Source organism: Bufo bufo, chromosome 10 (assembly GCF_905171765.1).
Source record: "Bufo bufo chromosome 10, aBufBuf1.1, whole genome shotgun sequence".
Taxonomy (NCBI): domain Eukaryota; kingdom Metazoa; phylum Chordata; class Amphibia; order Anura; family Bufonidae; genus Bufo; species Bufo bufo.
In genome coordinates this window covers 144261247-144278481 of record NC_053398.1, presented here as the reverse complement: position 1 = coordinate 144278481, position 17235 = coordinate 144261247, and the positions used below count along the sequence as shown (strand labels likewise).

The 17235-nt window shown below is 44.1% G+C and overlaps 1 protein-coding gene across 1 annotated transcript in view; it reads left to right on the top strand.

The window, feature by feature from the left end:
- NUP210L (nucleoporin 210 like) overlaps window positions 1-17235 on the top strand; it is a 39533-nt gene that overhangs the window by 9934 nt on the left and 12364 nt on the right. Inside the window, exons 12-27 of the mRNA XM_040408965.1 lie at window positions 147-284; window positions 1740-1895; window positions 2008-2197; window positions 3131-3276; window positions 3382-3603; window positions 3681-3854; window positions 5051-5243; window positions 5579-5667; window positions 5746-5847; window positions 6592-6693; window positions 8824-8952; window positions 9040-9167; window positions 9599-9731; window positions 9819-9881; window positions 10344-10523; window positions 13932-14012. Of these exons, the coding sequence (XP_040264899.1) occupies window positions 147-284; window positions 1740-1895; window positions 2008-2197; window positions 3131-3276; window positions 3382-3603; window positions 3681-3854; window positions 5051-5243; window positions 5579-5667; window positions 5746-5847; window positions 6592-6693; window positions 8824-8952; window positions 9040-9167; window positions 9599-9731; window positions 9819-9881; window positions 10344-10523; window positions 13932-14012 (2226 nt within the window). The remainder of the gene's footprint in view (window positions 1-146; window positions 285-1739; window positions 1896-2007; window positions 2198-3130; window positions 3277-3381; window positions 3604-3680; window positions 3855-5050; window positions 5244-5578; window positions 5668-5745; window positions 5848-6591; window positions 6694-8823; window positions 8953-9039; window positions 9168-9598; window positions 9732-9818; window positions 9882-10343; window positions 10524-13931; window positions 14013-17235) is intronic.

Here is a 17235-nt window from a genome sequence, read left to right as displayed (position 1 = left end):
TCATCAGGTAATCGGCGGAGCATTTGTCGGCCCGTGTAAAGGACCCATAAGGTTTAGAAGTCACCAAGGAGCTCCTTGGACAAATAGGGTGAACAATGAGATCCTTGGATCTTCTGGAAAATAAATCTTTCTTGTGTCATTGACAGGATTCACCATTCTGGATGTTTTTAAACCAAATTTTCCAGGAACAAGAGGTAAAGATATTCTTACCCATTACCCTGTCTCCCCAAACTGTGGCGTTCCCTGCTTACCCAAGAGACGCATCCTATAGATACTTGGTAAAGGTGAGACCCTTTTTGTTTATCAGTCTACCTGTAGCTGATTCTTTTTGTTTTTTTAAGTTGTGTTGTTTTAAGGTTGTGTGTGTGTGGGGATAATTATTTATAAACCCCTTAAGGACCCATGACGTAGCTGTACATCATGGGTCCGATCGCTAAACATGGTGCCCGCTGGCGCGTGTAGCGGGTGCCCTAGCCACGGGGTTTCTACTATTTTAAATAGCAGAGACCCGCGGCATATGTATGCGATCAGCCATAAGGCTGATCGCATACATCTTACCTTTAAGATGCCGTGGTCAAATGTGACCACGGCATCTGCGCAGACCGGAACCGGAAGTCGCGCGCTTCCGGTCCGGTACCGGCGTTCCCCGGCTGAGATCGGGGAATCTGTTAACTTCAGCTAATTGACCGAAGTCTCAAGCAGGCTTCAGTCAATTAGATGTATATATCAATACAGGCCGCTAGGTGGCAGCATTGTATTGGTATAGTGCGAATTAAGTCTTCAATGATGGCTATTTAGCCATCACTGAATACTATTGGCATTCGAATGATTGCCAGTGATTGTCACCCAAAAAAAAGTAAAAAAAAATGTTTTTACAAATATAAAAAAAAACATAAAAAAAATGAAAGTTTAAATCACCCCTCTTTCCTTAAAATAAAAATACTTAACCAATAAAAAAAATAAACATCATGGGCATCGCCGCGTGCAAAAATGCCCATACTATTAAAATATAACAATAATAATGGCGTACGGCAAATGGCGTAGCGGGGAAAAAAATAAAAATAGCCAATTTGCGCTTTTTTTTTTTTGTCACTTCAACTACCCAATAATTTTTTGATAAAAACTGATCAAAAAGTCAGACCCTTTTAAAATTGGTATCACTGAAAAGAGCAGATCGTCCAGCAAAAAATGAGCCCTCACACAGCTCCGTACACATGGCTACAAAAAAGTTATAGGGGTCAGAATATGGTTATGCAACCGTATATATGGTGCCATTAGAAAGTACAACTTGTCCCACAAAAAATAAGCCCTCATAAGGCTATGTGAATGGAAAAATAAAAAAGTTAGGACTATGGGAAGGCAGGGAGTGAAAAACGAAAACGCAAAAATGGAAAATCCCAGGGTCCTTAAGGGGTTAAGAAATCCAACAGTGAAAATTGACTTTTAGGCCGAGCTCCATGAGGGAAAAAAAATAAGTACGCAAATTAGCTCTCCTCCAGAAGGAAGAAAACTCTCTCATACCAGCCAAACTGACGAGGGGCAAGACCCCTAAAACCGCAGTCTATAGATGGAGCCTCTCCCTTTTGGAGGAGCTTCCTTCCTTCTGGAGCGGAGCCAATGTGCAGAAGACTTCTACAGAAAGCGATCACCGTGAACAATCTGACTGAACGCGCTGCCAGGTCTATGTTTTTCTGTGGCACGCAATATACCTGAAGGCTTCCACAACATGTTCTCCTCAGGTGGCAGGAGGCAGCGGGAATGTCTCCTGGTTATCCACAAATGAGAGTATCGCAAGTGTTACCACCAGAGGCGTTGTCATCACTAGACGAGACCCCGGCCACTGTATGGTCCAAGCCAGTGACATTATGAACCCGTTACACAGCGCTGAGAGCCACGTAAGTCAGCAGCGACTTATGTTGGAAGGAATAATTTTTTTATAGGTTTTTTTCAAACAAGAAATTCTCAAAAAATGTTTTGATCCCATGTTTTCCATTCATTCTCGTACAGGTTTTGGTGCTCTCGGTCACATCTTTGGAGCTTCTCCCATCCAATGCGGACACACAGGTCGGCCGGGAGATCCATATTCCATTAGTGGTATATGGGAACTATCAGGGTGCCAGTATTCCTTTCATAAACTGCTCACTGCTTCCACTGCACATCAGCATGGACAGGGGTGGAGTGTTCAGCATCCAAGAAGGTGAGGTCTGCTGCATGCCAAAAACTAGGGGCAATTCATCCCGTATTACCGAACGAGAGTGAAAATGTATACCTGTAATGTTTCCCACATATAGGGCAACTAATCTGGAGCCACTTTGTATGAGAAGGCATAAACTGTGACCTGTTTGCCCTGGGGTATTAGCTAGTGGGTTGAATTGGTTAGGGGTATTCCAATAATAAAAAAAAATAATCATCTAGAGGTGATATGTGCTAGAATGATGGGGATCCGACCTCTGGGACCCCCATTGATTGGCAGATCAGCGGCCCCATGTTCCTTTCAAAGCCTATGACATACTATAGCGCTGATGAAGTGGGTGCGGTATAAAAAGGGCAGCAGACAAAAGGTTTTTGCTTCTACCCACTCTCCGAAATGGATTGGGAAGGTGGTTCTGGATTTATGGATGGGAGTATGTAAGGGGAATCGCAGCACTTCACCTTAGGTCAAGGTAATATTATAGACCCAGGACCAGCAGGGCAGATATGAGTGGGGAGGACATGGCTGTGTGGTCTGTGCTCAACTATGAACTAGGATAAGTCAGCCGGGCTGGGCTAGGCCTGACTGAGCTAAGCAGGGTCTAACTGGCCCACCAGGGTACCGGAGAATCCTCAGGTAGTCTATAAAGCCACAGCCCTAAAAGTCCTATTTGGAACTGCCTTTGAAGCTAATCACTTGCCACTAGGGTCTAGCTCTTTGATGATATAAGGCTTGGGCCCCCAGAATAATTTTCTCTGCTGGGCCCAAGAAACTCAAGTCTGACCCTGGAGCAATGGGTGCAGTGTCTCGATTGGAGTCAGGTTGCCCAGTGTGTCTTCCTTTCACCAATGTGGTTGTTTTGAGGCAATGGGATTAGCAGGTTTTCTCCTTATTGTGCACTCCTCAGGTAACATTTCTCTATGTTTTTCTCGGCAATAGACAGATGTAGATTTGCTCCTCCATCATGTTCCTGCTTGAAGATACTTGCACAAAACCTCGGCCATGTTGTACTCACAGTCAGTGTAACAACAGCGGATGGAGAATACCACAACAACACCATCTTCTCAGCATACAACCCTCTCAAGGTAGATCTATAAGAGTTCTCAGCTTCCCATACTTACATATTTCTGCTCCATATCACACTTCATATTCGTCTACTCAAATTACCTGTAAGTCACTTGTTCCCTAAGGCAGTGGATCCTGTACACACCTCTGTGCTCTCCCTATATTCAACCAAGGTCATGGTCTTTGAAGGTGGTCCAAGACCATGGCTTCCCGAGCCAAGCAGTTTCTTTATGTGGCTCACTGCTCAAGACTGGAGTGGTGTTCACATACAACAAATCGGAGATCCTGCTAAGGCAAAGCAGAAATTGCACACATATCAGGTCCAGTGCACTAAACTGGGAGAGCAGGTGAGCGAATGTCCGAAAACGTCTATAGTGTGGGACACATGAACGGCAGAGATGACGGGCTAGCCTTTATCTTGCAGGTTTTGACATTCCAACTTGGAAATCATCCTGGAATACTAAATCCAAGACCATCTGTGGACATGGTAGAGGTGATGCTTATCTGTGCTGTTCCTGCACACATGTCCTTGTATCCGGTGTACCCTGTGCCGAATGGAGCTCAGCCATGTCCTATCCCAAAGCATAACCCAGAACTTGTAAGACTTTTGCTCTCTGTTCCTTTTTTTTTTTTATTCTTTATTTAAGAAAATTAGAAAAAGCAGATACAAGAGTCTGACCTCTCAATAAAGATGGTGGGTAACAAATATGTATGATGAGTAACATATACAGTACATTATATCTTGTTCAACATATATCAGTATAAGTATCAGATAGGCAAATGAAAACAAGATGGTATTTCTTATACATGCCGAAAGGCAAATATACTATGGGCAAGGGGGGAAACAGACAGCAACTGGACACTAGAGGGGGGACAGACTGGAACAGTAGAGAAGGTGGGGGAGACGGATGTAAAAAATGTAATCGGTCGAAGAAAGGGGAGAAGAAAAAAAAAAGGGGGGGGGGGTCTTCATTAGGCTAGTAAGGTCCGATATTCCGGGGTGTCCTGGAACACAAACCACAGGGTCCAAGAAGTAATGAAGGCCTCGTGGGTGTTTCGAGAGAGAGCTGTCAGTTCCTCCAGTCTCCAGATGTCTTCCAACTTGTAAACCCAAAGATCTACAGAAGGTGGGAGGGGGACTTCCATCTTGATGGTATGCAGGCCCGAGCAGCACTAACCAAATGACGCAAGATTGACTTACTGAGCAGACGAGTAGGCAAATCCGAGAGGAATAGCAAAAAGAAACCTGGGGTATTTGGGATGGAGAATGGAAAGATTGAGGCAATGGTCCCGTGGACCGACTCCCAGAACTGTCTGAGTTTACTACAATGCCAGAAGATATAATTCAGAGAGCCTTGCGCTGACTCACAACGGGGAGGCAGAAGGAAACAATTTATGAAGACTGGTTGGTACATAATACCATCTAGACAGTATTTTGTAACCTGCCTCCTGGAATTTGCTAGCTATCGAGGATTTGTGTGTGAGACGGTATAGTCTTGGCCACTGGTCGGAGGGGATGTCGATTTCTAGATCAGAGGACCATCTGTCAACGTAGGGAGGGCAGTAATCCGACTGGGGTATCACCAAAGCCTTATAGAATTCAGAGAGTGCCGGTATACACCCGAGCCAATACACATGTTTTCAAAAAGGTCTCTCAAAACCCGGGGACAAGGGGATAGTGGAAAGGAAATGGGACAGTTGTCTAATCTTCTCTCCGTTCCTTCTTGTAGACAAGGTATCATAGCTGAATATAATTTTTAGCACTTGCTCAGCCTGTTGATATTCTTTATTCAGATGCCCGTGTCCATGTTGAGGGACACAAAACTAGAGCTGATCCTCTATGACCAGTACAAGAGGAAATTTGACAACTTCAGCTCACTGGCGATGGACTGGACATCTTCCAACGAGACCATGGCTCTCCTGTCGTATAGCCAGGGCATGCAGGAGATACCAAAGAGTGATGCTACTGGACAGACATGGTTACACGGTGAGTGGCCATGCTTCATTTACACAGCATACAGGCTCAGTGACAACATACAGGCTCAAAATGTGCCACAATTAAGGCATTTTTCCTCATGGGTTATTGGAAATGGAGATGAGGTATCATACATAGCTATGAATCACCTGAAGACCACAGCATGAATGGTAAGTCATTGATCTATGAAGGATAAAAACCTGTCGAATGATGCAATAAGAAGATCAGGGACAGGTATGGTAAACCTTTTCATTGGCACTGGCCACCTCCATCCGGTGATGACGGCCAAGATTTAATTTTTAATGAGTGCAGGGTATGTGATAATGTGAGGTAATGGTTTCCAATAGGTCAGCATCTTCTAGAAGTAAAGAACATAAAAGGCACAGTTTTAATCAGTGTCACTTGTGCTGGATACAAGTCCTGGGTTCAGGTCCAAGTAAGTAACTAAGGCATATTTCTTAAAATATTTCCTAATGCTGAGGGGCACATTTCTTAGAGATCTCTCTAATCACAGGATACGTCGCTTCTCATTATCACCACGCTGAAACTCTCCCTGGTCGATGAAGTGTCCATTCTACCGAATTACATCACTGTGTTTGATCACCCAAAGGTTGAGGTGAGAGCTTTCTGCTCATGTCTAAGGCTCTGTCCACATCCGAGTTGGATCCATTGCAGATTCTGTCATATTTGTCAGCAAAAATACAGCACTCCTCTACTCCCCCTGAGGAAGCCGACCCGAAACACGTGTCGGGGTCTCTAGGAGGTGCCACCAGCCGGGTCTGTATTGTGTATATGTTGTGAATCATGGTTTTTTTATCTAGGTGGGGGAGCCACATCTTGTTTTTCCATCCCACCTTTTCCACTACTTGCAATGCTATAACTGCATGTCCCGACGTATTGTGTGCACTCTCCATGTGGTTCTGTCTGTCTTTGCCAATTTATGCATCTATTTATTTGTTTTACCGATTTCAATAAAGATACATTTTTGTATTATATCTGTGTATATGCTGAGTGTCTGGGCTTGTCCTATCTAGGAGCCAATCTTTTTTTCTGGTAAAACAAACATTATGACCGAAACAAACAAATCCCAATTCTGCTATAAGCCAGTGGGGTTCGTCGGTGGCATTGGTGCCCACCACGTGGCAGATCCAGCTCAGCTTGAATTCCAGAAAGAAATGGAATTTGAAATCCAGATGTAAGCTCAGCCTTGTAAGAAGAGTCATTCTGAAGGCCCAGTATCTGATGTGTCTAATGGTCCATTGTGTTTTTTGGCCATCCTCATGGAGGAAATGCTCTAAATGATGTTTTTATATAATATTATAATGTTAAATATTCAGGCTGTTAATATTTTACTTCATAGGAAACTTTGAACTTAGTGGAAGGATCTGGATATTTTCTGGTAAATATTAGTGATCCCAGGATGGTGACGACCACGTATGAAGAAGCAGAGAACACAGTGCAGGTAACGGAACCTCTCTACATTTTAGTAGGACTCTTTATTGTTTAGGCCACCTGTTCTGCAGCATCTTTGCCGACCCATGTTCTTTAGTTGACCAAAGTGAACATTTAACTAACTTAACTAATATTTTTAACTAATTATTTGGTCTTGCCAGATCATCTGAGGCATTTTGGTGTAGCGGTTATCCAACCACTATTATTCCCCCAAAAATGCCCGGGCCCCTAATACTGGTTATACTTACCCCGTTCCCCCGCACCTGCATCGCTCTTGCTCCCCATCACGCAGATCTAAACATCTGGCAATGGGGGTGGGGGTTGGCGTTTAGCCAATATCAGCCCATGCCAGGAACAAGCCTCCCTAGTGTAACCAGCGATGCTATTGGAGGCTCCCCCCCCCCCCGGACGGCAGATATAGCGAGGAAATGCAGCGGAGTGTAGGCATCAGAAGCGACACAGGTGTAGGGAAGCGGGTTACGTATAACCAGTATGAAGGGCCCGGGCATTTTGGGGGGCCTTATAGAGGTTAAGGCTATGTACACCTTCGGAGGCAATTGTTTTTTAATGATTGAATGTTACTCATTTTGGCTAAAAATCACTTTTTTCAATAGACCTTATTAAAAATATTGAGCCGTTCTGGTACAAAGGGTTAACTGTTTTTCTAGCTGTGCGACTGGTACTTTCACTTTGTCATTTAATAAACCTTATCTCTAAATTACTAAAAAGTCATAAACGCTTATTTAAGCCACATTCTTATCAGTAAGATAAGGACTGAGCTATAATGAGTGTTTATAATGTCAGAGAGCAGAGATAAGGAGTCCGTCAGCAACTGGTCTGACGGAAAGGACAGAAACTCCAAAGGTTGCTACTAGAGCATTTCAGCTCTGTACAGAAAAAAGGATGCCATATATTTTTATTTTTTATTTAATTAAAGACCAATTTAAAAAATTACATTAGCTTAAAAGGAGTACAATGTAATCATAAAAAAATTGCCCCCAAAAGGTGCACATAGCCTTTAAGTTGATTTGAAAAGTACAAAAAGGCAGCGCTCACCTGTGTTGTTCTTATAGAGGCGCGGACATAGCCCAGAATCGGCCATAAGTCAACTCAATCGAAAAATGTTAAAGTCCAGCTTCCAATAAAAAACTGCAGCTTTATTGTTATGCGGTAAAATCCAAAAACACATATCACATACACAGTCCACACGTTTCGGACCATCAAATTTCGGTCCTTACTCATGACATGTAAAATTGTGAATGTTCACATCCCTTTAGCCATGTGTTGCCGGCATCACATGGTCCATGGGGGAGGAGAACTTGCAGAACACCAAAGAAAACCAAAAAAGTATTAAATAAAGAACATGAAAAAAATTCCCTTTACCGATATTGTAAAATCAAGTCATGTTTCCTGTTCAGGCCTGTGGGAGAGCAGCTTCCCAATTCGAACATCCAGTATGCCTCTAGGCTCAGGAGTTTTCCCTTATGATCACCCCCTCTGATTGGAAAAGAAACTCTTTCAACTCCCTGAGCTGCAAACGCTGTTGTATCACCCTTGTGCACAGTGGCAAAAAGCAGGCTTGCAACAGTTTTTTCTATCAGAAACTGTCTCTACAGGCCTGAAAAGGAAACATAACGTGATTTTACAATATCGGTAAAGGGATTTGTTTTCATGTTCTTTATTTAATACTTTTTGGGTTTTCTTTGGTGTTCTGCAAGTTCTCCTCCCCCATGGACCATGTGATGCCGGTATCTTGATTGATTGGTGCAACACATGGCTAAAGGGATGTCATGAGTAAGGACCGAAATTTGATGGTCCGAAACGCGTAGACTGTGTGGACTGTGTATGTGATACGTGTTTGGATTTTACCGCATAACAATAAAGCTACAGTTTTTTATTAGAAGCTGGACTTTAAAGTTTTTCGATTGAATAGCCTTTAAGTTGTATTATGCAAGATCTTAATCCGATTGATACAATGTATACAAGAACTTTTTCTACTGGGGCCATTGGCCATTTTATCTTTTCTTTGTACTTTACGTACTAAATAACTCAATTGATTATAATGCTAATCTAGAGACTTCTGCAGTCAGAGAAAGACCATCTTATTACAAAACCAAAAGTCCCCTGTATCTTTCTTCAGGTGATCCCCCTGCACCCTGGTACTCTGACACTGGAGGTCCAAGACCTCTGTATCTTATCTGCAAGTTATGCCACTGCTACCATCCACGTCTCCGACATCTACGAATTGGAGATCAGCTTGGTAGATAAGGTAGATATTTTTTATTACACTGTATTACGTGTGTTCCCTACTTATGACACATACTATACATTCAGTTCTTGTGTTTTTTTTCTCCAGGTAGAAGTGGGAAAATCTGTCGAAGTTTTGGTGAAAGTCTGGGATTTTTCTCATAGGCCGTTCCTGAATAGACATTTCAACATAATGCAATTGAATGTCCAGAGCTCCAGCCCCATCGTCATTCTCAAGTAAAACACCTCGCATCTCTTTCCCATCATTGACATCCTACTCATCTTCCTTTCTATTATTTAGAAGCATAGACCCACCTTTAACCATGGCATTTTCCTTTGCAAATGCCTAAAGGGAAGGTTTCACCCTGAAAACATCTTCAGGCATGTCACAGAGGCATCTCAAGAGTGCACAATGGTGGGGTTCTGTGCTCCGTGACTGAACGCTAATGTGCACGAGATCCCTAATGCACCAAATTGGTGATTCCATCTATAGGCTTAGAGATCCATAGACCTCCGACTCAGAAGACAATGGGGAACGGTGTTGTGGCACCTTTAATCTAGAGACTGCTGGGGGTCAACGATGCCCTTTGAGTTGCTAAATCATCATGTAAAGATCTACTATAATTCTTATTTTGTCTGTAGCTTCAGAATATAATTTTCTCCTCCAGAAAACTGCCTGAAAATGACAAGTTCTCCTGGAGTTACCTCCTTCATGGCACTGGTGTAGGAGAGACAACCCTGGTGGTGACCGCACACGATAAAGCCAGGAGGACAATAACCTCGGCTCCTCATCCAGTAGAGGTGAGATGACCATCGCTAGAGATGTCTTGTACATGTCCACTGTCATCTTGTTATGGACAGTGCATACATGCTGGTTTCTCTCTCTAGGTATTTGCGCCTTTCCGACTGGTACCAGACAAAATCACATTAATTCCTCACAATATGATCCAGGTATGAAGTTTTAATGCACAGTTGCAACCAAATTAGCGAACGCGGTTAAAAAAAAAAAAGAAGAAAAACAAGAACTGGCCAATACCGCCATACAAAGGCTAGATTGTAAATTGATGTAAGAGTGGCCCAATTTCTAACGGTTCCCTTTGCATAGGCTGCACGTGGTTTGTCCGTCAAGTAATACAAAGATCAAGGGCTAATTGTCCCCTCAGTGGGCAATGAATTGGGCTCCCCTAAAATTTATGGGCATGTAGATATAAATCCCTCTCTCCAAATTTCACGCCATTTGGTTGCCCTCAGTCAGTGGTCTGCTGCATTAACAACCCTCTCTCCAAGTTGCGAGAACATGTAAAGATTTTTCTGTAGCCATTTTTGTCCCCAAGAGACAGTCTTCGTCATTATTCACTAGATTATGGCCACCAATCAACTAAAATAGATCTTCTAATGGATTGATCCTTCCAGGTTACGTCTGAGGGAGGGCCGCAGCCGCAGTCTGTTATCCAGTTTTCCGTTAGTAATGACAGCGTGGCCACCATAAATGAAGTGGGCCAGGTGACTGGATTAGCTGTGGGAACCACCAAAATCAGAGGGACTGTCCAAGCCATGAGTGAAGAGATGGGTAGCTCCATGGTATCTACTCAGGTAATGGCTCCATACAGGTTTCAGGTTCTCATAAGTAAGAAAACAAACCAAGGAATTCTCTTGATCCTCATTAAAAATATTTTATGTTTGGAGGGTTTCTCTTCTGGAAGCCCCCATAATTAGTTAATTACATAGCGTTACTATACTGGAATAATATGAGTGTTCTAAGAACAGAAGGAACTGGGCACTCTCAGATATCTCGACCAATAATGAATTTATTTATAAGATAAACCTAGTACTACCCAATAGAGGGGTAGACTAAAAACAATAAAATATCGGCTAGAGCATAAAAATCGAGGACTTCTACAATAGAATAAAAATGACACAATAAAATCGATAGAGAAAAACAAAGTGCATATACTGATGTCTCTGACTTGAGCAATAGCAATCAATAGTGTGCAATAAAAGATCTCGAGATCCTAAGGATCGATGCTTATTCGAATATAGGTATGAGCTTGAAGGTAAGTGTCTTAAGGCAATAGAAATCGATGTTTGATCGAATAAGGTTGGTTAATAAGAAGTGAACTCAATCGCATAGGCAAACTTTTGTTTAGCTCTTCCCCAACAAGCAGTACTAGCGGCGTCCCGCTGAAATAATTCACTGTGTGTTCTCAGCACACATAAGCCGGCATAAAATAATCGAACGATCTTACCATTCGATGGAGCAAGTGCCCAAAAATTGCTCTGGACGTTGGTCTTTAAGTGTAGTCGACCGTAGTCTTACGAACTTCTTCCGTCTAAACTCCCACGCCGTCGAGAAGGGAGACCAATTACGGTTAATATTACCGTATAGCCATGACCACAAAAAGATTAAGACCGATATACAAAAAAACACTGGAACTTAATACAAAAAGACAAAATAATAGGCTCCACCATCCCTACAAATCCCCTCATTACATTTACCAAAGCTGCAAATTTAGGCAACAAAGTAGCACCTACAATTAAAAATGATATGAAACAGACCACTTCGATCCAAAGTTGGGCGAATATTTTTGGGTTTTTTAGATGTGGGCAATGTAAAAATTGCACGATTACTACTTTTCCTCGAATAACTAGTGAAGTGATATCAACTACAAATAAGCACAGACACTCTATAAAGCATTTTTGATCTTGTAATTCTGAAAATGTTATTTATATTGTAGAGTGTCCGTGTTGGGAGGACCAAAAGGTCCTTGAAGAAACGTATATCTGAACATGTTGCCAACATTAGGAACGGTCTGGAAACTCACTCATTAGCCAACCATTTTAGAATTGCCCACAATAAAAATCCATCAGGCCTAAAATTTGCGGTTATTGATAAAGTAGAAAAAGATTGGAGGGGTGGGAATCATATTGGCAAGATGTCTAGGTTGGAAACCCAACGGATCTTTGAGTTGAACACTCTGCTTCCTGGTGGTCTGAATGCAGAGTTCGAACTCTTTGGTTTCCTTTAGACATCAGGTGGGCGCCCCTTGCCGACGGCTAACCTTGCCAGGTATTTTAATCCCTGGCTGGTTTTACCTTTGTAAGGGGCCCCCACCCTATGCTTCGCCGATATGTCTGCTAAGAAGTGCTTCCCAACTACAATACACAGACTTACGATCAGATGGGATATTATGTTTTAAAAAAAAATCAGTTTTGGGATGTATAATATATTTAATGCTATAATATACCCCTATTAGGAGGAAAGATTATTGAGATCGATCTATTTAGCAATTTATACACAAAATCGCAACAATACCGCACGGGACCTGATGTGTTTTATATACCAATTGAAAGAACTAAGTCTATGTAACTGTATGTTGGGATTTTGAGCTACAATATTGCTTTGGCATTTTTTGACTGGTTTTATTATTCCTTCTATATTTCTTTATTTTACGGTAAAGATTAATTCGATGGTTATATGTATTTATATTTGTATACTGATGTCTAAGTTATTATTCACATACAGCAGTATTTACCATATTCGAGTAAAGGATCGATACTAAAACTACTATCTGGTTCTGACAACAAAAAGATCCAGACCAGACTTTGTATGACATCACAACCCCTATAAAAGAGGGGCATTCTGGGGGGACTTGCAACCACTGAGGAAGGGGTTATTCAACACTCCGAAACGCGTCTGGTTTTAATCCCCCAAAGGACCACTTGCTAAGTGTGGTGAAGAAAGCCTATACGAAAGTGCTTCATCGAATGGTAAGATCGTTTGATTTTTTTATGCCGGCTTATGTGTGCTGGGAACACACAGTGAATTATTTCAGCGGGACGCCGCTGAGACTTCAACATAGCGGGACGCCGCTGAGACTTCAACATAGCGGGACGCCGCTGAGACTTCAACATAGCGGGACGCCGCTGAGACTTCAACATAGCGGGACGCCGCTGAGACTTCAACATAGCGGGACGCCGCTGAGACTTCAACATAGCGGGACGCCGCTGAGACTTCAACATAGCGGGACGCCGCTGAGACTTCAACATAGCGGGACGCCGCTGAGACTTCAACATAGCGGGACGCCGCTGAGACTTCAACATAGCGGGACGCCACTAGTACTGCTTGTTGGGGAAAAGCTAAACAAAAGTTTGCCTATGCGATTGAGTTCTTATTAACCAACCTTATTCGATCAAACATCGATTTCTATTGGATTAAGACACTTACCTTCAAGCTCATACCTACATTCGAATAAGCATCGATCCTTAGGATCTCGAGATCTTTTATTGCACACTATTGATTGCTGCTATATGTGTATGCTGTTCTACTATCGCTCAAGTCAGAGACATCAGTATATGCGATTTTTCTATCGATTTTATTGTGTCATTTTATTCTATTGTAGAAGTCCTCGATTTTTATGCTCTAGCCGATATTTTATTGTTTTTAGTCTTCCCCTCTATTGGGTAGTACTAGGTTTATCTTATAAATAAATTCATTATTGGTCGAGATATCTGAGAGTGCCCAGTTCCTTCTGTTCTTATTGCTACTTAATCGAGTAGATAGGGTGAACCTACTCTACTGAGAGCACCTCATATGATCTCTGGTTCCTCCTCTGCGCCACATTATTTATATTTTCAATATGAGTGTTCTGTCGCCGAATATGAATGTTAATGGAACAGTTGAAGATGATGTAAGTTTCCTCTCCTCATACACATTACACCTGCTGACTTCTGATTTATACCATTTAATGTGTATGGAGGGGTCATGAATTTCAACTTGCCCAATCTTTTCACTTTTAAGGCAGATAAGCTGCCTACATGTCTGGCAGTGCGTCTCTCTTCTTCCTATCTAGAACATATGCACGCTGGGCCAAGAAGAACATGCATGAGTAAGAGGGAGGATCAGGGGGATCGTTCAGGCGGCAACTATCTAAAGTATATAGTCAGCTTTAGAGCACCTTTTGTTCATGACATATTGTCTTCAGCTCTGTTTTTGTCTTACAGGATGAAATAGTGGTTGAGGTCATTCATCTGAAAGCGATCAGGATCCACATCCCTGTGACTCGTCTTATTATACCATCTGAGGTCTGGAAAGCAGCTCCTAGCCAAAGGGATTATCCGGGCTCAGAGCTGAACCCATCCCCTTCTTCACCCAGGCAGCCCCTCTGAGATGAGCATTGGAGTATTTCATGCGCGACAAGGGCTTTTCCTGCTGATCCAGGAACGTACCGGGTCTCTGCTCGGTGCAGGCGTCCGCCTAGCAGTGCAAAGATGTAAAGCAAAAAATCACTTCCCCTGCGCGATACAACACAGAGGGGCTGCCGGGGTGAAGAAGGGGCTATGTCTGGGTTCATTTCTCCAGGCACCTGTATTGATGACTTATCCTTAGGATAGGTCAGTGATGGTTAACCTTTTAGAGACCAAGTGCCCAAACTGAAAACCAAAACCCACATATTTATTGTAAAGTGCCAAAACGGCAATTTAACCTGAATACTACAGTCCAATACAGTATATATTCCATGTACTTTATCATTTAGCTATAATAAGCCCGCCTGCATTCAATGTGCTGCCTGCTCTGTTCATAGTGCACCCTGCGCTGATGAATGGCAGGAAAAGTCTAAGGCATTTTGGTACACCCTATACTTTTTACAGGGCATGGGTGCCCACAGAGAGGGCTCTGAGTGCCGCCTCTGGCACCCGTGCCATAGGTTCGCTACCACTGGGATAGGTCATCAATATGAGATTGGTGGGGGTCCGACTCCTGGTACCCTTGTAGATCAGCAAGCGCTGCATTCTCTTCACTGTTTACTAGCTCACCGTCAACACTGCAGTGGCTCCTCCGTCCCATACACTTGAAGGAGCTGTACTTACACTACAGTGGCTCCTCCGACCCATACACTTGAAGGAGCTGTACTTACACTGCAGTGGCTCCTCCGTCCCATACACTTGAAGGAGCTGTACTTACACTGCAGTGGCTCCTCCGTCCCATACACTTGAAGGAGCTGTACTTACACTGCAGTGGCTCCTCCGTCCTATACACTTGAAGGAGCTGTACTTACACTGCAGTGGCTCCTCCGTCCCATACACTTGAAGGAGCTGTACTTACACTGCAGTGGCTCCTCCGTCCCATACACTTGAAGGAGCTGTACTTACACTGCAGTGGCTCCTCCGTCCTATACACTTGAAGGAGCTGTACTTACACTGCAGTGGCTCCTCCGTCCTATACACTTGAAGGAGCTGTACTTACACTGCAGTGGCTCCTCCGTCCTATACACTTGAAGGAGCTGTACTTACACTGCAGTGGCTCCTCCGTCCCATACACTTGAAGGAGCTGTACTTACACTGCAGTGGCTCCTCCGTCCTATACACTTGAAGGAGCTGTACTTACACTGCAGTGGCTCCTCCGTCCCATACACTTGAAGGAGCTGTACTTACACTGCAGTGGCTCCTCCGTCCCATACACTTGAAGGAGCTGTACTTACACTGCAGTGGCTCCTCCGTCCCATACACTTGAAGGAGCTGTACTTACACTGCAGTGGCTCCTCCGTCCCATACACTTGAAGGAGCTGTACTTACACTGCAGTGGCTCCTCCGTCCCATAGACTTGAAGCAGCTGTACTTACACTGCAGTGGCTCCTCCGTCCCATACACTTGAAGGAGCTGTACTTACACTGCAGTGGCTCCTCCGTCCCATACACTTGAAGGAGCTGTACTTACACTGCAGTGGCTCCTCCGTCCCATACACTTGAAGGAGCTGTACTTACACTGCAGTGGCTCCTCCGTCCTATACACTTGAAGGAGCTGTACTTACACTGCAGTGGCTCCTCCGTCCCATACACTTGAAGGAGCTGTACTTACACTGCAGTGGCTCCTCCGTCCTATACACTTGAAGGAGCTGTACTTACACTGCAGTGGCTCCTCCGTCCCATAGACTTGAAGGAGCTGTACTTACACTGCAGTGGCTCCTCCGTCCCATACACTTGAAGGAGCTGTACTTACACTGCAGTGGCTCCTCCGTCCTATAGACTTGAAGCAGCTGTACTTACACTGCAGTGGCTCCTCCGTCCCATACACTTGAAGGAGCTGTACTTACACTGCAGTGGCTCCTCCGTCCCATACACTTGAAGGAGCTGTACTTACACTGCAGTGGCTCCTCCGTCCTATACACTTGAAGGAGCTGTACTTACACTGCAGTGGCTCCTCCGTCCCATACACTTGAAGGAGCTGTACTTACACTGCAGTGGCTCCTCCGTCCTATACACTTGAAGGAGCTGTACTTACACTGCAGTGGCTCCTCCGTCCCATAGACTTGAAGGAGCTGTACTTACACTGCAGTGGCTCCTCCATCCTATACACTTGAAGGAGCTGTACTTACACTGCAGTGGCTCCTCCGTCCCATACACTTGAAGGAGCTGTACTTACACTGCAGTGGCTCCTCCGTCCTATACACTTGAAGGAGCTGTACTTACACTGCAGTGGCTCCTCCGTCCTATACACTTGAAGGAGCTGTACTTACACTGCAGCCGTGAGCAGGTAAACAGCAAAGAGAACTCACAGCTCACATGAATGCTGCTCTCTCCTCCAAACATCTGATCAGCGGGGGTGCCAGGAGTCGGCCCCCTGCCGATATAATATTGTTGACCTATCCTGACCACAGGTCATCAATATGGGAAAAACAGAAAATCCCTATCTGATCAGTTAGGGTCAAACACCCCGCATTCCCACAGATCAGCTGTTCGCTGCAGCCTCCGCCACTGGAACTAGCACTGTGAATACAGAGGGAACCACAGCTCCGTGCAAAGCTTAGTGGCCGTGACAGGTTACTGCAGCTCAGCTCCTATTCACTTCAATGGCAGCTGAGCTGCAGTTACCCAGCACGGCCACTACACTTTGAACGGAGCTGTGGTTCCCTCTGTATTCACAGTGCTAGTTCCAGTGCCGGAGGCTCCAAGGAACAGCTGATTGGTGGGGGTCCTGGGTGTCGGACCCTCATCAATCGGATATTAATGACCTATGCTGATATTGGGAGCCTGAGGATAGGTCATTGATATTGGGAGCCTGAGGATGGGTCATTGATATTAGGAGCCTGAGCATAGGTCATTGATATTGGGAGCCTGAGGATGGGTCATTGATATTAGGAGCCTGAGAATAGGTCATTGATATTAGGAGCCTGAGGATGGGTCATTGATATTAGGAGCCTGAGGATGGGTCATTGATATTGGGAGCCTGAGGATAGGTCATTGATATTGGGAGCCTGAGGATGGGTCATTGCTATTAGGAGCCTGAGCATAGGTCATTGATATTGGGA